This window comes from Xenia sp. Carnegie-2017, unplaced genomic scaffold, assembly GCF_021976095.1.
Source record: "Xenia sp. Carnegie-2017 unplaced genomic scaffold, XeniaSp_v1 HiC_scaffold_2, whole genome shotgun sequence".
Classification (NCBI taxonomy): domain Eukaryota; kingdom Metazoa; phylum Cnidaria; class Anthozoa; order Malacalcyonacea; family Xeniidae; genus Xenia; species Xenia sp. Carnegie-2017.
Window position 1 is genome coordinate 613419 of NW_025813482.1, and position 19891 is coordinate 633309.

At 41.7% G+C, this 19891-nt stretch overlaps 1 protein-coding gene and 1 non-coding gene across 2 annotated transcripts; one reads left to right on the top strand and one right to left on the bottom strand.

Annotated features, from left to right (window-relative positions):
• The first annotated feature begins 375 nt into the window (after positions 1 to 375).
• LOC124440694 lies at positions 376 to 5641 on the top strand. Its single transcript, XM_046991115.1, has 7 exons — positions 376 to 485; positions 639 to 871; positions 1073 to 1103; positions 1199 to 1430; positions 2851 to 3221; positions 3712 to 3940; positions 4729 to 5641. Exons 1-7 carry the CDS (start codon positions 377 to 379, stop codon positions 5009 to 5011), a joined length of 1488 nt encoding a protein of 495 aa, XP_046847071.1. The 5' UTR covers position 376; the 3' UTR covers positions 5012 to 5641.
• Positions 5642 to 9103: 3462 nt separating this feature from the next.
• LOC124440853 lies at positions 9104 to 9222 on the bottom strand. Its single transcript, XR_006946781.1, has one exon. It is a non-coding gene; the product is annotated as a 5S ribosomal RNA (ribosomal RNA).
• Between the last annotated feature and the right edge of the window lie 10669 nt (positions 9223 to 19891).

Below are 19891 nucleotides of genomic sequence, written 5' to 3' on the forward strand. Positions count from 1 at the left end.
GTCAAAAAATGTCGTTTATTTGAAATACGTAATGACTTTTGTGCTAATACGAAATTATGGCGTGTCATACAATTAAGTTTACCTCAAAAATCGACTCGAAATATTCTTGACATAATAACGCTTTATCGCTGTGCAGTAATTGATAGTTAGAAAAAGAAGTTAAAATTTTAATTCTGTATTTAAGATATTGAACTCAATTGAAATTCACTAAAATATAATAATTTTGATATCCGCACAGCTTTAAATATTGAAACTCTTGAGGAATTGACACCATCTTTTTGCAAGACAACAAAGATAATGATTGGTTACTTTATGAATTTAATAGTTTTAGCTTTAGCAAGCCAAATGTTTTCAATTTGACAAGAGACACAGCAACATGTTGTTCTCAAACAAATGCTTAAACTTAATAACTATCTTATTCTGCTTATTAAATGTTCTTGGTCGTAGCAAATGTTTTCAGTTTTGCTATAATGCTTCATACAAAGGTGAAGAAAAATATTTATATTTGCAGAAGTTCGTGCTCGGCAAGCAAACTTTTTACTACATATAATCATTAGAATGATCTAAAATTGCTTTGTGAAAATTTTATTCGAAATTCATATTAAATTGAAAATGATATTGTGTTTTTTTTGTCTTAGGGTGGAGATTTCAAGGGAATGTATTTAAGAAAATTGAAGTGCAAAACGAAATAGAATGCATCGTGAAATGCGTTAAAGAGCCATGTTGTCTATCTATAAACCACAGAAGACGTTTAAGCCAAGGACGTTGGAGTCTGTGTGAAATGTTACATAATACTGTGAGCAAAAGCAACGGAAAAGATCTAAAACAAAATCGATTTTATGATTATGTTTTCTTCAATACACCGGTCAAAGTAAGAACCAATTTTCAAGTTTATGTTTGATTTATGTACCTAAATGCAAATGATTTAACCAAAACACAAACTTTTGGTATACTTGATGCATTGGGACAAATATTAAAACTGCTTCAAAAAGATAACTATTGTATCGACAGATGTATCGACAGTTCATTTATTATGCTGTTTCGTTGTTTTAATTTTTTCTTTTCTTTTTAGATGTACAACGAAAGCTGCAAACAGCAACTGCGTAAGTATTTGTAGTTTTACATTTAGCTACGTAGCGATATTATATTTTAGCTAGATAAATAAAACTTGACCAACGCTTCATTCAATTCATCTAAGCCCTCAACAAAAGTTACGATTTGGTATTTTCCAATGCACATGTTGAGAACTTGATTCTTTTGGATAATGTGATGCCTAATATATCAGAGATGACATTGATGTTTTGGATGAACACAAACACAACACAAAGAATGGCGCTGTTTTCGTACGCGTGTAAGGACAGTCCTGATGAATTTTTCGTGGGATTTGAAGAAGAACATATCATCATTATAATAAAATCGTTGACAAAAGAGTAAGGAAAACTAATTTTATTTATTCAAATTACTGTTTAAAATTTCATCAACCATATTTAAGGTAATTTTCAAGTTTTAATTAAAGTTTAAAATATTTATACGCGTTCGGCAAAGGATTTTTTAGATGTGCAACAGTTTTGTACAAAATTAAGAATGATTAGCTAGCGAACATATTTTTCTGAAGGTAATGCTATATAGTATGTTCATCAAAATAAATTAGCTGGCTCATATCCATTGTTTGTTAATATACATTGTTTAAGAGACACACATGGAGGAGTGACTACCATACGAAACTACTACTATTGTTTAAGAATACATAATTTGACAAATAGATCACATTTGATTGTTTTGTGTTCATGCAGTGAAAGATGTGACTTAGGAGATTTACATGAAATATTATACCCACGTAATGTACGTCATTAGAACGTGATAAGAGCTGAAAAGTAGCTACGAGTTGCCGACTTATTAATAAAACCAAAAAAATTTTCAAATTTAACTTAAGTAAATTACTAAAACAACTTGTTTTTGTTTTCCCCACTACTTGGAAATTTAAAAAAGTAAAGATTTTGCAAATATCACGCTTTCATGATCTACAAGATTGAAGAATTGCTATTGGGTAGCTGAAATGCGTGTGGCAAACAAAACAAGTAAGCTATGGCTGATCAATTTTTTTAAAATTTTGTTATTGTAAACAAGTACAAATCTACGTTTAAAAGCCGATTTTCTTTCCTTTTTACTCAAATCCGTCGACTGCTCCAAACAGGTGTTTTTATATGTCTTCATTTGCCTATTCAGAGATAAATTCAGGTTTATATTATAATCATTTTGCCGTTTGTTTGAAATTTAAAAACAAAAAATAATCTGTAATGCGAATTCGGTGTACCTGTCCTCTATGGATCATAGCTCACGACCAATGAAATTGCTTGAATTCATATGTTATATTACGATAATCTATACACTATTATACATTGTTTTATAAGTGCTGTGTATGTTTAAGTATGATTGGTTTATTCTTAGTCACATGACATATAAGTAAAATAAATGCAATGCTCTCCGCCCGGGAAAAAAGTGAAAAATTTTTGCCAGAAAGTTTTACTCGGGCACATGGACATTACTAGGAATTGCCTTGATATGCAAGATAATTGTAATAAATTTATTATAAAATGAAAAGGTTGTGTTCATAAAATCAATGAATGATTAAACATTTTTTTTAAAATTTTTGCACATAAACGTAAAAAAAAACTTTTCATAAGAAACTAATAAGTACAAAATATACCAACCATCCTAGTAATTATTTCTTTAATAGAAAGAAACTTCCAAGAATTCATTTAAATATAATTCCATAGAATAGATTTAATAAGGTAGCATTGTTTTCTTGTTCAATTGTCTCCAACTTATCGTTACGTTTCTATAATGTAGAAACTTTGATATCTCACATTTTAATGATGGGCTATGGCATCATCTTGCCGTCGTCATAAGTGAAAGTACGATAAAAGTTTTGGTTGATGCATTTAAAATTTTCAACAAATCTCTCATTCCTCTTTCTCTACCTTTAATACGTGGTGGTGGAGTGGTTACAATCGGTCAAAAACTTGAATGCTGGAATGCTGTTTTTGATCGAAAGATGTCATTTGTTGGTAAAATGAGCTCTTTAAATTTATGGAAACATGACGTGACACGTGACACATCGTGCAACACTAACTGCAATATTGGTCAATATAAGCCCGTACTTCAGTGGAGTGATCTGGATATTTACTCGAGTGGTAATGTCTTAAGAGTGTCATCATCTGGTATGTAAGTCAAGCTTTATTGATTACTCATCTCATATTTAACTCTAGTTGAATTTTTATTGGTCGGTATGAGGTTTGTTTTGCTATGCTACACCAGAGTTGTAAACGTCTCCTTCAAATTCGTTATCTGTGAAAAGGATTTGTTTATAAGTAAAAGTCAAATAGTTAGTCGAAAATGGTTAATGGAAAAGGACGATAACAGTGCTTATGTGGCAAGGCTTTGATTGAATGTTTAATTTGGAATTAAAATGAAAGTTTGATTTCTTTGCGGAAATAATTTGAAAGAAATGCTAGTTCTGGTAAAAAATGAAGATTTAATATTGAAAAATAAATGATTTTACATCTTACGAATACGGTTGATGTTTAGAACATGTATAACCACAAGATATTTGTAAAGTTTGTATGGTAAAAAATGTAAAATAATTTTGGGACAATATAGCATATGAAGTTAATTTGTTGACCACTTATCTTTTATCAAAACCATTTTTAGTCACTAATCAGTCTGATTGCGTCGATGAGGACTGGTGGGGTTTACTCGACACAAAAGAATGGTCAACCTGTGACAACACCAAAAAATTCATCACTGGTTTTTATCCTATCTCCTCACAACGGAATGGTAAAATTAAAAAACTTGAAAAAGCAAAATGCTGCCCTTCCAGTCCTTCATATACTATGCAGATAGGTACTTGTGAAGAAATCTTGTGGAAATCAGTAAACACGTAAGTATGTCGGTACAGAATTAAAATTTTCGCCATTTAATTTCTATTGCCAGTCTGATATGAGCAGGTTAAAATTAAAAAAGCATTTGGAAAGTGAACTTTATGAACGCACCCAGGAAGTTCATCCAGCTGTAAAATTACACCACGAGCATTTCCTAAAAGTTTTGCTATTCCATTAAAGGAAGCTTCCTGCGAGTATTTAGCCCCCTATTCGGATTCGTTTTCTATTAAAGCTTGCTCATAAAGGTAATTGCGCCGTGTGATTTTTGTCGTTATGTGACAAAATTTTTTACTGTTATATAGATTAATACTTTTAGGAATCAATTTATCTGAAAATTTGGTCTCGATTAAAATTTACAAACAGATTGTAATGGTCTAAACTTTGAACAGTTTGAACCTTTAAATGTGAAAGGTTCACTAATCAAATGAAACTTCTAAGTTTTTGATAATTTAATCCCGTATGGACGATGGTAAAGACTCTGAACGTTGCAGAAGTATGGGTGTATTTTCGTTGAAAGTGAATTTCAGTGACACAAGTTTGATTTTGCACTTATAGCAGGCAATTGATATATACAACAGCTTTTATTAAATATGCAGCTCTAATTTTATGAAACTGCAAGCAATTGATAAGACGGCTTTAGTTTTAGCGTAAAAGAAATTAAAAATATAGTCATTCCCAGCAGTTATTGTTTTTACATTGATAAAAAAATTTTTGTATTTCTTTTCGATGCTTGTTACAATATAATGAACTAGAAATAGTAAGCATTTCAATGGATTTTTTTACATAGCACTAGCACTTGGAGGCTTTGCCCGAGGGGATATTTTTTAAATGGTCTATATCGTAAAGATGGCAATCAGTCAAAACGCATCAAAAAAGGAAAATGCTGCAAACCAATCAATCATCCCAACAAGTATGGTCACTGTTACAATGAAAACATCAATGATGCGTTTAAAAAAGGATGGATAATGTGTAAGAGAGATGGCTATTACTTCACTGGGTTATTTAGTAATGGTAATGGGAAGTGGCTTCACAAGATTAGCAAATTTAAATGTTGTAAGATGTTTCTGTGATAAAATTAACTTTCCTTTGCTTCTTGATTTGCAGTGAAAGCAGTGGCATAGCCTGTTAATACACCACATTTAGTAATAGCACTAAATAATCTGACCATTCATTCATCAATAGACATAGCACTTTATTCTGTTGAACAGTGTGTGAGAGTGATTATAGTAATTTTACAACATTAAACTTAACAAATAGCTGTCGCAAAAATTTGGTCATGCTATTTTTATTTAATGTCATTGGCATTAATCATCTCTTTAGAAATTTGTTGCTTTTACAGTGAGTGAACACCTAAATGTTTACATTGCACCACCAAACATGCCGGGTGGTGACGCCAATGAGTGAAATTTTTTCTAAAAATTTTTTCAAAACGAAATCGTCTCAGATAGCAGAACTTACATAGCTAGTAAAGACCGGATTTACAACTTCTGTAGGATTCTCAATAGTCATTTTAAAAGTATATATAAAGGTGCTTTTAGAGTGACCATGCATGCATGCTATAAATGTACAAAATCCATTGTAAAGAATAAAATTAGATTCGTGCGTGATTTATAAGGACGTTTTTGCCGTATTTGTCGGTTTTTTTGTATTAAACAATAAATGACGAATTCAATATAATAAAGAAATGCTCGCGTTCAAAATCATCACTTTCATTAATTTAGGTTAAGAATTTTGTTACCTTAATATTGCTGTTTAATCCGAAAAATATTGTCATCTTAAGTTAGTCTTTCTTTGGCTGTTTTAAACGGAATCGACATAACTATTGGTTTTAAGAAATAGTCAACAGAAATATTAAATTTTTTGTTGAAAGAAGATAACTAAGATTATAATAATCCATCAACCATAGTTTTTTTTAACAAATGCAACCAACTGGTATCGTCCTGTCGCCATAGGAAGAAAACACTTTTACACAAAAATTAACTAATATGTAAACCTGTCTCTAACTAACTATATGTAAATAACGAAACTTATGCATATATGATAAGTGTGAATCTTCTTTTATTATAAACCCTGACAAGTGACCAATCACAAAACAGGCTGGTCGAGATAGAAGTTATAAAAGTGTAGTTGTTTTTACTTTTTTCTTTAACAAATGAAATTAGCTCTATTCGTATTAATTAAGCACTCTATAATTAACGTAATGTATTTGTATCCATTTCCCAAAAATCAATAATTCCCATTACGCTTAAAGTCAAAACCTGTTGAGCACTCCACTAAAGATTTTCCGCAACGGATGAATTTTAAATTGACTATTCACCAAACAATATTTCTTTATCATCATATAACAATTATCTAGGTCTTATTAAAAAGATTGAGCAGTTCTTTAAAAGAATGGGATGGAAAGTTTCTTCTTCCTCAATTCTAACATCAAGACAAATCTAAATAGCACATATGGCTTTAAGTAGACTGTGAGCCCTTCTCCAATAAACATTTCAAATGAATTTGAAGATAACATGCAGAAAATGATTCAATCATTCAAATTTTAAGAAACTAACAACCCATTCCTCCACAAACTGAAACACAACAACAAACGAATCACGAATGAATCTAACCTTATCATCATTTCTGTCAAAACAGCAAACTTTCCAAACTAAAGCCACTAAGATACAACCAATTATTAGAGCAAAACATTGAGAAAAAAAATCACAACCATTGCTCTATCAAGTCATCAAAAAAAATGGCTACTTAACTCAACGTCGACAAAAAAGGACAATGCAGTAAATATAAAGACGGCTTCGTAGCACTAAAAGACCACAAAAAATTTTTGTTAAAAAGCATGCATGCCAACTAATAAAACCAGCCAAAACAGAAATAGGAAAAATCCGCAGACAAATCCACCACAGATTCAACATCAAAGTCGCAAAAAACACTAAAGTTCGATTGACCAATGGAAAAACACATCATCAATAATTAAATGGCTCCAAGGTTGTAATTTCTGAGGGGGGGGTGTTACAGACCAGTCTTTGGTCTCGTAGAGCAAATCGCAAGAATTTGTCAGTTTTATTTTTTGCCTATGATTTTCATGTTTTTTTTCTGGTTGAGTAAAGATGGAAAGCAAATGTTGGGAAACTTTATTTAATAACTTTTTTGTCTTAATCTAACGTCACTTATGTTGAAACAAGTTTTTATCAATCAAGCAACATTTTATTTGCCACTCGCTGCCATTACTAAGGGACTAATACATCGAAAGATTAATGTAACACAACAAGCAAAATTACAAAAATATAGCAAAACATTGCCAAATCATGCTCTAAAATAATGAACATCAAAAACAATCTTTGTAGCGATTGTAAAGAAATTCAGGAAGTATAATTGGTCTTATGATAACAATTTTTATGCAGTTTTCACTCTGAATTAAATTAAAAAAAAAGGTTTGTAATTTCAAAGGATTTCATTGATCTGTTTTTTAATGGTATATAAAAATATTTTATTAATCAGTATTTCTGAACTACAATTTCAACGATTCTAGGTATTTTCATGCATATAGCTGTGGGAATACATTTCCAGAGTTTTTCCTAACCACAGTACAGTCGCCGATGACGAAAATCATCACATGTTTAGCAATTCTACAAACTAATTTATCCCTTGGTTATGTTTATGTAGTTACATGTTGAAAGTTTTGAATTATTCTTTTAAACGTAAATCCACAATAAATCTGTCATGTGTTTTCACAAGTTGGTCCATTATAGTAATAGTGGTGCTCCTTAATTTTTTAACCCACCATTTGTGATAGATATATTGTATGGTCTCTACCTAAAGTTCATGTAGCCAATTTCCCCTTTCGCCCGATTCTTTCCGCCATAGGGACTCATTCTTACAGTCCCTCTAAATTCCTTCTTTCCAACCTCTCTTCCCTTCTCTCTAGCAGCTATTTACTTTCTAACATATTTTCCTTTGTAAACGAACTACGTTACTGTAACATGGACAGTGACAACGTCTTCATGGCGAGCTTTGATGTCACCTCTCTCTTCGCAAACGTACCGATTGAAGAAACGATTGATATAATTATTAACAGAGCCTTTTGTACCTTCCCTTATTCTTTATGTCTTCAGCTCGTTGATTTAAAAAAACCTGTCGACATATCGGTCAAAAACTCAAATTTTTTGTTTAACAGTCATTATTACCTACAAAATACGGCGTTGCTAAAGGCTCACCCCAGTTGGTCCCTTTTTCGTCAATATTTTTCTAGACTATCATGACAACATTTGTCTTAACAACTGTTCTCCTGAGTTCAAACCTCTTTTTTATAAATGCTATGTTGATGATTGCTTTATGATTTTTCGCTCTAAACATCACGTTTCTTTGTTTTAGACAATATATCTACTAAAAACATCCTTATATTTATTTTACATTGCGAGACTGAAAGTAAAGGCAAACTCCCCTTTTAGATATTTTAGTTGAGTGGTCTGACTCAGATAGCTATCTGCTTCTCTACATCCGTTTATTGCAAACAACATTTAAAGGCTTATTTACCGATCTTGACAGTTTTATCCCTTTATTTGTTTAAAACGTTTGCCTTATTTATACACTTTTATACCGATATTTTAAAATCTCCTCGTCATTTTATTACTTTCAAGAGGAAGTTATCAAGCAATTCTTATATGATAATTGATATCCTGAAGCGCTTATTAAGAACTCTCTTGAAACTGCATTTTTGCTATAGCTGAACTGACTCTAGCCAAATAGACGCTAACACTACCGAAAATAACATCATTTATTTCAGCATGGTTTTTTCTGATAAACACGCCCTTCAAAGCAAAACACAACTAACTAAACTCTGCTTGTCTGCTTCCCTCTCCTTATTACAAGATTCAAATCCTTTCCGAAGTCAGTGAAAAAGACGAGCATTTTTGGCCTTTTTGGCATTTTATTGTGGAAACATATGTAAGGACACCATATCAGTCGTTTGTAAATTTTAATCGTTCCTTCATTGGTTAAATATTTCATAAACAAATATTTGTTATCAGTTTGTCGATTTTGTTTATGTTGAATATTATAGAGGCAAAATTTTAACTTAATCTACCATGTAGTTGGCAAACAAGTCTTTTCACCAAGAAATGAAATAATGATATAGTTTTAGATCATATCATCAAAATGTAAAAAGTCTACAACACGAAGTATTCCCAGGCGGTCACCCATCCAAGTACTAACTTCGCCCGACAAGGCTTAACTTCGGTGATCAGACGAGAACCGGTGATTTCCTTGTGGTATGGTCGTAGACATTCGAAAAGTTATTTTATTAGTTTTTATATTTATAGTTTGTACATTTATATTTTATACCATTTGTTTGATTATTTGATATGGGTATTTGATATCTTGCCATCCAACACAAGGAATTTAAGTAGTATATAGAGTATCGTTTCTAGCGCACCTCACAGTTTAGGACGTTGTATACGCAGATCTGAACCCCCTAGCCCTAGTTTGCGCGCGTGGTACCCACACATAGTAAGCACAAAAAATCACAAGACAGCGAAGGCGCCAATATTGCCGTACACCCTCTCGCCGGCCGCGGGGGCTCAGGCCCCCACTCCCTCTCCGCCGTCAGGACCAATTTTATCAGACAAAAGTCATCCCATAGAGTAGATTCAGACGTACCATCTGGTAGCGAAGCAACCGGAACTGAAACAGCCATGAGGCAAGCAAGAACGAGTGTGCGTGGTTATTATCCGGAAAACCCACCACATATGGACGAAGCTGCATGGGTGAATACTGCGGATTTCATATGAGGAGGTTAAGGGAAGGCAAGCGACTTCCACAACCATGTCGTAAGTGTGGGGTCGGAACACAGACAGAAAGCATTCTTTGTCGAGCCTGCGGTTCGTGTAGGGTGCAGCATAAGCTTGTTCATAAACAAAAACAAGCAAGAAAGAGGTTTGCTAGCGTACTCGTCGAATTACTTTGGACATTTAGAATTAATTTTGATTTAAAAAAATACATCGCATACTGCATACCACTGAGATTTGTAACAGTCGAGATGGATGTTGTTAAGGATCTTATACAATTATAAAAACAAGGTGTGATCAGCGGAGACGCGCTGAACGCCCTATCTTGAGGCTCTTCAAACGCCCGTTGCCCCAACACCTGCTGCCGGCGAGAGGGTGTACGGCTACCCCAACATTCACGCCAAGAAAGCGCCAGAATGTCACTCCGCCTTCCCCCAAACCGCGCAAGCGCAGGGCCGCCGAGCCTACCGATGATGAGATGAACGCATACATCGATGAGCTTCTGGCTGAAATAGACGCATTGAGGCGCAAACCACGACGCCCCACAAGGGCTCCTACCCCCACCCCCACCCACCCCCACGGAACTTAAGCGATGTGAAACGAAAGCCTTCAGCTATCATCTGAGATCCTGGAAAATGCAGGGACCGAAGGGGCACCCCTCCGAACGTGACTTGATGGCTTTCCTCAAAAGCGCCCAGCCCCATATCGAACGCAAACTCGTCGAGGAGCTATTAGCTCTACGAGGAGTTAAGTTCCAGTTGGCTGTAAAGGTTGAGCTTTGGAAGGATGAAGCAAATGGTACTGAAGTGCTTCAAGCACCAGTTTTCCGGACAAATCAGATTACGCGTATGAGATTCCGCAAGCCCTACATGAACCCTTCTCAACAATCCTGGAGAGATTGGAAAAGTTCACTCGGGAAGGGTCTGGGTGGATAGTGGATCGTGTTAAAACACTGTGGCTTGATACCGCTCACTACCAGCCTTTACGCGAAGGCTCATACCTTCCTCTCCCCACCGCGGTCAAGAATAAGAAGGCAATCGTCAACGTGAAAAACAAAGACGACGACTGCCTCCGCTGGTCTCAAAGATCTCCGCTGTTTCCCGCAGCTAAAGACCCGCAACGGCCGGGCAAGTATCCCACTAAAGACGGCCTTGACATTGCGGGGTTGAGCGCACCCACACCGCTCTTCCAGCTCGAACGAGTAGAGCGCCAGAACGACCTTGCTATCAACGTGTACGAGTGGGAGGGCGGCGTCGTTCCTTTCCGTCTGAGCAAAGTAGAGAGAACTCGCAAGACTGTGAATCTCTTCCTCGTCTCGGATTCGAAAAATCCTTAGGAACAACACTACACTTGGATCAAGGACTTCAACCGCCTTCTCAACCAGAGTGGCCACCATCAGCTGCACTTCTGTGAGCGTTGCCTTCACGGCTTCACCAGACAGGATTTGCTGGAAGAGCTTAAGCCTAAATATCGAGGCATCAACCAGGCTGCGGTTTGCCATCAGAATGCCAACCCCCAGAAAAAATGACAAAATCCGCTTTGAGAGCTACAACAAGCAGCTCAAAGCATCCTTCATAATATACGCAGACTTCGAGAGCCTGATTCGTAAAATCGAGGGCCGCGTGCTCAACCCAAAAAAGAGCAAAACCTAGCAAACCTCGCGACACGAAGCCTGCGGCTACTCGTACATAGTCGTTCGTTCTGACGGGGAAACGCAGCCGCCGCAGCTCTACCGAAGGACCGACACGGCCAAGCATTCCTTGGAAGCGCTCCAAGAAGAAGAGCGTAAGATCAAGATGGTGTTGGCTAATCCCGAGCCTATGCGCATGACAGAAAAGGACTGGGGGAGCCACAAGAAAGCTACAAACTGCCACGTCTGCGGCAAGCCCCTCGAAGGCGATTCTGTGCGAGACCACTGTCACATTACTGGCAAGTACCGAGGTACGGCCTACAATGAGTGCAGCCTCAAGTTGCGGCTCAGTCCGAAGATGACAACCATACCGGTTGTCCTTCACAGCCTGCGGGGCTACGACAGCCATCTCATCATGCAGGCTATCGCAGAGACTGAAGAGAAGATCACCTGCATCCCCAACAACGCCGAAAAATACATCTTGTTCAGCATCTGTCAGCTTCGATATATCGACAGCGCCCAGTTTATGCTCTTAAGACTGTATAAACTGGTGAAAGCCAGCGATCCGCGAGACATGTGCATCACAGCAGACTTAGAGCCAAACCCCAAGAGGCGTACCCTCCTGCTCCGCTAGGGGATCTACCCCTATGAGTATATAGACGGCTGGTCAAGATTTGATGAGAAATCCCTCCCACCGAAGGAGGCTTTCTACGGCAAACTCTCCAATAAAGGCACTACCGAAGATGACTATGCCCACGAGAAAAAGGTCTAGGACGCCTTCGGTTGCACAACTTTCGGCGACTACCATGACCTCTACCTTCGGTTCGATAACCTCCTCCTCACCGATGTCTTCGAAAACTTCCGAAAACTGTGCCTCGAGCGATATAAGCTAGACACTTCCCACTATTATACGAGCCCGGGTCTAAGCTGGGATGCTCTCCTCAAGCACACAGGGGTGGAGCTCGAGCTGCTCACCGACATAGATATGCATCTCTTCATTGAGAAGGGCCTGCGCGGTGGCATCATTATGGCCAGCATGCGCTTCGTCAAAGCAAACAACCCTAATGCGCCAAACTACGATCCAGGGAAGCCAAAAAGCTTGATCCAGTACTGCGACGCATATAACCTATACGGCCAGGCAATGTCGCAGTCACTACCGACACGTGCGTTCCCGTGGGTTGACCAAGAGGATGCGAAGGCCGCTCTGGCCCAGCTTGTTGATGCAGAGAAGGGCTATATTCTTGAAGTCAATCTGGAGTACACAGAAGAGCTGCATAATGAGCACAGTGCATATCCGTTAGCGCCGGGCGCCTGAAGTCGACAACGTGGGGATGTCGGATTACCAATAAAATCTCCTCAAACAGATGTATAGGGGTGTGTTTCACGAGGTCGAAAAGGTGGTCCCCAATCTGCGCGACAAGACCCGATATGTCCTGCACTATCGGAATCTGCAGCTCTATCTGCAGCTTGGCATGCGCCTGAAAAATATTCACAGGGCACTCCGCTTCGATTAAATCCCATGGATGGAACCCTACATTAAGAAAGACACCGAACTCCGGTGACTTTGAAGTCAACCTCTACAAGCTGCTTAACAACAGCGTCTTCGGCATAACGATGGAGAACCTCCGAAAGCGTGTCGATGTAAAGCTGCTCCGGCCAAGTAAGACCGAGAGACTCCGCAAACTTATTCCAAGCCGACATTCAATCTGCATCTCATCTTTGGCGATGCGGGAGACCTCGCAGCCGTTCACATGCATAAAAGCAGTCTGCTGCTCAACCGGCCTGTCTTCATGGGCATGAGCATTCTCGACCTCTCGAAGCATCTGATGTACGACTGGTACTACAAACCTCTTAAGATGCAGCACGGGTCGTTTGCAGAGTTCCTCTACACCGACACCAACAGCCTTGTGCTGGAGATCCAGACTGAGGATGTGTGCGCCGACATAAGTCGCAACACCGGCCAGTTCGACACCAGCAACTACCCCATAGACCATTCGCTGCTCAGCACAGCCAACAAAAAAGTGTTGGGGAAAATGAAGGACGAGTGCGCCGGGGCGCCTATCGCTGAGTTTGTGGGGCTCAGGCCCAAGATGTACTCTATCCTGAAAGCCGATAGTCTGGAGGAGCGCAAAGCCAAAGGTGTTGAAAAGGCCGTCGTGAAAAAGCATATAGGATCGGTCTCTACGCCATTCGCCACCCTCGAGTTCGCCAGGTGCATGCGAATACCGCACAATAACATCGGATGGCAAGCGTCGCTCTTTGAAACCAACTGGATGAAGAGCCGGTGCAGCGGGTTTGGCCTTAACGCTCTTCTTCCAAATTGTAACGGAGGGCTTTTCATCCGTCAATCGAGTAGTTTCATTATTGAGTGCTTTAACCACCTCAGGTAATCTTGATAACCATTCTTTGTTGCGAGTTCCGGGCTCAGCCAGCTCGTGATTATACTGGTAACCGAATAATCGCTCGCCAAAGTTCGATTAAATCTTTCTACAAATCCCTTGATTTCTATGAACCCAACCTTAGCCCGTCGAATCGTGCCACCATTTTTATCACATGCTTTTCGCACAGCCCGACGGAGCTCCGAGCCAGGGTCGACTTGTAAAACTTTAGGCCATCGAAGAGGCCCACGGACATAATTAGACGCCTTCTCAACCTGGGTCGCTGTCTTGTCTGTGATTGCCTGGGCCTCCTTATACCGACTTGCTACGTCGACGACCGTCAATGCGTATTTGAATGTGCGTCTTCCGACTCGATCGTGAGGCAGAAACAAAAGATCGGCCCGGTGGACCTCGTTCGGGGTGCTGATGTCAAACTTAGGTCGGGGATAGCACTTCGCGCTGGTGCGGGCAAGTAGATCTGCCAGATGGGCTGTTTTGTTAGCCATTCATGAGCAACATCCTCGCTGACGCCAGCCTCTTTAGCCAGCTTTGGGATAGCAGCACGGCCGCGCCAGTACCCCGCAGGACTGTAGTACGCCTCTACGAGACGTTCCTCAACGCTTCCGTCCGTCCGTTAGGTAGAAACACGACCCGACCATGCTTTTTCGAAACGACGGCTTTAACACTACGTGTCGTAGGCGGCTTCTCCTCACCTTCGAAATCGTCAGGGTGGTCAGAGGCACAAGGTCGAGCATCTTCTGATCATTGGCTAGAGTGTCTTCGCCGAATATCCCCCTTAATCTTTTTAAAAGCCCCTCTACAGAACTCTTTTCTATAAACAGCCGCCTCGCCAGGACAGCATGGCGCCCGCAGACAGCCGTTGCTCGACTCTTCAATGCAAACGTATTCGTAACCATGACCCGCTCGGGAAAGGCATTTAGAAAACATCTGCGCAGCTGGGGCTCTGTATATGCTTCCTCTATTTCAGCGAGTGCACGTCCAAAGCTATCAAAGACAATCACATGCGTTCCAGTACAACAAACAGTTAGCCAGTGGTGCCCTCCTTCCACCGGATCATGGCGAGGATAGATGTTGTCCGTGATGCTGATGCAAAACTGCCCATCGTGAAGATGTGGTAGGCTGTTGTAGCTACAGAACCGTCCTCGGGCTCGCGCGGCCTTTACGATGCGTTCGATGTCAACGCTCGAGAGCGGGTGATCCATCTTCCATTCCTTATACTGAGCACAGCGTGAGTCTAAAAAGGCACTAAAAAGGGAAACCCAAAGGCAGGCAAACCCGAAGCTCCTCCGGAAGACCCATCATTAGCTTGACACGTGATACGTGATACGCTGTTCATATCTTACGGCACATTAAATCTCTGATTAAAATTAATTAATATCAACGGTTCTTAGATCCGGAAAGATCGGATATACTTTGGAAATGTACTCTCTAGTGTTGAATTTCAACCAAAATGACACCTCATTAACTTGTTGGTAGGGGCGTAGACGCCGCAAGTCGGGCTTAGCAAACACATAATTGTTAATGCCATCGAGTGTCTGCATGAGAAAGGTTTTGAGGACGTGGCTGTCAGAGTTGTCCTCATACTCCACAGCGGGTTAGATCAGATCCGTGTAAAAGAGGACCGCGCACAGGTCTACTGCATAAGGAAGGGTTTCCACTATTCCGGAGAAGCCACCTGCGGCATCCCACGATTTATCTGCCGCAATCTCGCCTAAACCAAGGATGAGGGAGGGGCTATCTTTTTTCATCTTCAACGTCTTACCAGCCGGCACGCTGACCTGAGCTCGGCTCTGAGCCCGCACGTAGCTGAAGACTATACCGTCATGACCTGCGTTGGCCAGAGTCTAATTTATAACTTTGATGAGGTGCCCGACCTCTGTGTATGTCCCCGTGAGTATGCTGAGCGCTTCCTCGCCGCCACAAGAAACAACGTACAGCTTGTTGCTTTCAGGCCCAACATTCAGATAATGGAGCTCAAACTGGGCACTTTCGACGAAGATCGTCTTTCCCGCAGTGTTCAAGTCCTTAACCCGCATCGTAAAGTTGGGCTCGAGGTGGCCGCGGCCGACCGCCGGTGAGTTATTCACCGCGGATAGGACTAAGTTTGTTGCTGCTGCCATGTTTAAACATGACCAAACAACCCCCTTCCATCCAATTGGTTCACTTACCGAAGGTGAACCATGGCGACGACTCTCGACACTTGCCAAATCCCCAAGCCCTTCCGTGGTCTTCTGTCACCTGTGAAGGTACTCTAGGATGCCATCGAGGAGAGGACCGAAAATAAGGTCTCCCTGCTTGAGGGGCGAGCTAGGGTCACTCTCTATCCGGACAATCCAAGTCTCTCGACTGGAATAGACATCAGCTCGGCAAACAACTTTATGGCGCTTTCTGAATCGTATTTCAACGTCAAGATGCGGTACGCGGTAAAAGACAATCGCAACCACCCAAACACGGGCGATTATCCGAATTGGATCACTCCTACGGGCCCAGCCTTTAGTTGGGTAAAAAACATCCGTGTTGAGCTCAACGGACAAGAGTTCACGCAGAGTGGCAGAGTGGCTGATATGCAGCAGGTTCAGCACATCCTAAGTCTTATGGAGAGCTCGATCGGGAAGTTGTAATACGCGGATAGTGACTTATTCGGCTTGCAGAAGCTGGATCCCAAGAAGGCTTTGAAAGCTTTCCCCTTGCAGACTTACGCCTATGGAGTGGACCGTCGCGTCGGCTATGCCTTTGCGACAAATACAGCAGGTGCAGGCGGAAACCCTGACTTTGCTGCCGATCATACCCTCAAAAGGGTGCCTGGTGTCCAGCTCTCTTCAACCAAAGCCTTCTCAAATACGATGCAAGAAAATATCGTCCATGTCCTCAGCGGGAACTTTCAGTATAAGTTTATCCCATTCCTCCCCTTCTTCTCCAGTGGGGATAGTTGGCAGCCTCTCTGCACACAGGTGAAGATTCGCGTCGACCTCCCACAGGGCGATCTCAGTCACTATTTGATCACTTTTAACAAAGAGGGCGGTGCAGATAACGCAGACGCTATAAGCAGCATACGTATAGAGCTGCTAGAGCTCGACTTTGTCTACCCCACCTATCGCATGAAAAAAGACTACAGATACCAGGTCTCGATCGCTAAGGTGCTGAATTTCCACACCTGGTGCACCAGGGTAGTTCAAAAGTCGTTGAACGATGACGCTGGCACTCTCTCGCTCATACACAATGCCCCAATCCCCAGGAAGATGATTCTCTTCTTCCCCGACTCGAGGCTCGGAGACGCACCAGGACTTGCCCCAGGTGCCGCCGCCGACTCCACTAACTGATTGCCTATGATCCACGCCAACTTGAGCCAGCTCCGCATCATCGCGAACGAGCAGAACCTCTTTGATCACCTACTGAAGTTCTCGTGGCAGTGCAGCGCGGGCGAAGCTAATCAAACAGGAGCCACACACTTTTACGACTCCAATAAAAGTTCCTACCTGAGAGGCCCTAACTTGGTCCAAGAGTTCTGCGGAAAGACGTACGGCGCGGAAGTGCCCATCATGGCCGAGGACTACTGCAACAGCTGGTTTATGATCCCGATCAATCCCAATCTGTACCCTGTCACAGGCATCGCAAAAGCGCGAGGCAATCTTACAGATGGAGTGTCGTCTGAGTTATTACCAATTTGACGTGTGGAGTTTTTGTCGTTATTGTAGCTGCAAGCAAGATGGAAGTTGGTGATCTGAAAACGCGCAACCGCCAATATCGCGAGGGTGACCTCGCGATATCAAACCGCCAATATGGTGGTTTTCTTCCCTTCCTACGCATGTTAGGCCTTGTGGCCGGTGTGTCGCTGTCGGAGCTGCAAAAAGCGATGAGCGACCAGATCAAGTCACAAATGCTCATGAAGCGTGGAGGCTTTCCTTAGGCGTTGGCGGGGTTGAGCTTGCTCCTCGGCAAATAAGCATTGCAAATAAGCATTGCAGTATACACCAAACCATGTACAAACTATATACCGGCAAATAAGCATTGCAGTGTATACCAAACCATCCCCTTGCTGAGTTGAGCTTGCTTGAGCTATAAAAACACCCAAGCGTTAAAAAGCTCTATGTCTTGTCCGAGGGCCACCCTGAGCTTCTCAATGAAGAATCGGTCCTGAGCGCGGTCAAATCCAGGTTGCTGAACTATGCTGAAGATACAAGCCAAGTTCGCGACAGCGTCGCTGATGTCCGTTTGAAAAACCAACTCCCGGCGGTCACTGCAACCGCGCGTTCTCTCCAAACTCGGAAAGAGGGGGAGTTCGATCACTTGCTGCTGCTCGTCTTTGGCCGCTCTCTGGCTGGCCAGAAGATTCCCGAGGCCTTTCTCAAATAGCAACTATTTCACTCCGCGTGCGCAGCTGGTACAATTGTTTACGGAAAACCCTCAAGGGTTTGAAGCAAATCTCAGGAAGCTTCAGACGGATCATGATATGCGTGTTGCCATCGTAGCTAACTGTCGCGTGCTTGCGAATAAAGCAAACCAACAGTTTCTCAGCAGGTATCCCTTTGAGGTGGTCGCTAACGCCGTAGTCGACTTCGGCCATCTCCAGTTTCGCCTGGCGAGGTGGATGTTGCAGGAGATTAAACAGCATGCTCTTGCGGTCTCGGGGTCAGGGCAGAAGCTCGGTGATTTGGCGGCCTTGCTTGACACCTACTCCAAAACACCAAGAGCAAGGTTATAAATTATTATCATCATTTCATGCCTGGAGGCTTCAGAGGCAAGATGACTAACGATTCTGCCTTTATTAATGCGCTCCTCATTAACGGGAGCCGCATTACTAGCAAGTGTCTTGCTATATTGAGCGCTCGAGGCCTTGTTTGAATGTGTTTCATGGACATGATATTTTGGGCGACCACTTGGGAGAAGACGGTGGCTGCTTCGGTGATAAGTGATCAGGAGAAGAAGCTTGCTCGTTTGTAGCATGTTGTGGTGCAAAACGAAACAAAAATTGCGAATGAGGATACCGAGGGCACTCTCTCTCATACTGTCGCGCAGCTGAAGGTAAACAAACTCGACCTCCATAGTGTTGATGACCGTTTGGGTGGTTTACTGAGAATTGTTACAGGAACGCTGCCTGATCTCGAACGACGTGAGGTTGTGGTGGCGCGGTTTGGGGAGGGTGCGAATCTGAAGAATGGCAAGATACAGATTCAGGGTCTCTGGATTGAGCGGGCTGAAAACGAGTGGTATCTGGGCAACGGTAAACTGCAAGAGGCTTGGAATTGGAACTTCCATGTCTTCTGGCGGGATGATGGCACCTCTCTTCTCACTCGCTATACCACGATCCTGTGGGCGGTCTCGAACCGATAGGGCACGTTCGGATACAATTGAAGACGTACCTATAGGGTGTATTATCTTGAGAGTTCCCCTGATAGAGAACCGGTGGCCATTTGGCTCCAAGATTTGGCTCCAAGCAAGGAAACCTCCTGTGACGGATTTAAAGCGCTTCCGCTGCCAATACGATGCCGAGCGAGATCCACCGAGCTCGATCTCTGGGAATAAGCTTTTGACTGCCCCAACCGTACGCAGCTGGAGGCCGTTCTCACCCAAGCTCAAGCCGCCAAGCGACTTGAGTATCGTCGTTTCCGATGGCGCTGCGATGATGGCGTCCCGCCCTCCTACGCGTATTACTCTGCAGGCGGAAAGGGGAGGCCAGCGGATGGTCTCCGCTTGGCCCGGTTCTCAGCCCGAGTCGAGTGCTTCACATGGGGATCGCGGCTGCTGTAAACGATGTTGCGACAGTCCGGCTGAAGGTAAACGATGTCGAGAAGGCAACTTTCGAAGTGCGCAAGCCACGCGGGCAGGTTTCAGCCTTCACCGTTTTCAACCCGCATGTTCCGAAGCATATGAAAAAGGCGAGCGTTTTTGGCCTTTTTGGCATTTTATTGTGGAAACATATGTAAGAACACCATATCAGTCGTTTGTAAATTTTAATCGTTCCTTCATTGGTTAAATATTTCATAAACAAATATTTGTTATCAGTTTGTCGATTTTGTTTTTGTTGAATATTATAGAGGCAAAATTTTAACTTAATCTACCATGTATTTGGCAAACAAGTCTTTTCACCAAGAAATGAAATAATGATATAATTTTAGATCTTTTCATCAAAATGTAAAA

What these genes read in the sequence shown, in the direction of transcription:
- LOC124440694 (XM_046991115.1), top strand. Translation starts at nt 377, where the DNA reads ATGTTGTTCTCAAACAAATGCTTAAACTTAATAACTATCTTATTCTGC. An exon ending in ATAAAATCGTTGACAAAAGA is followed by an intron (nt 1,431 to 2,850) that starts GTAAGGAAAACT and finishes TCTATAATGTAG; the next exon opens with AAACTTTGATATCTCACATT. An exon ending in CTTAAGAGTGTCATCATCTG is followed by an intron (nt 3,222 to 3,711) that starts GTATGTAAGTCA and finishes AACCATTTTTAG; the next exon opens with TCACTAATCAGTCTGATTGC.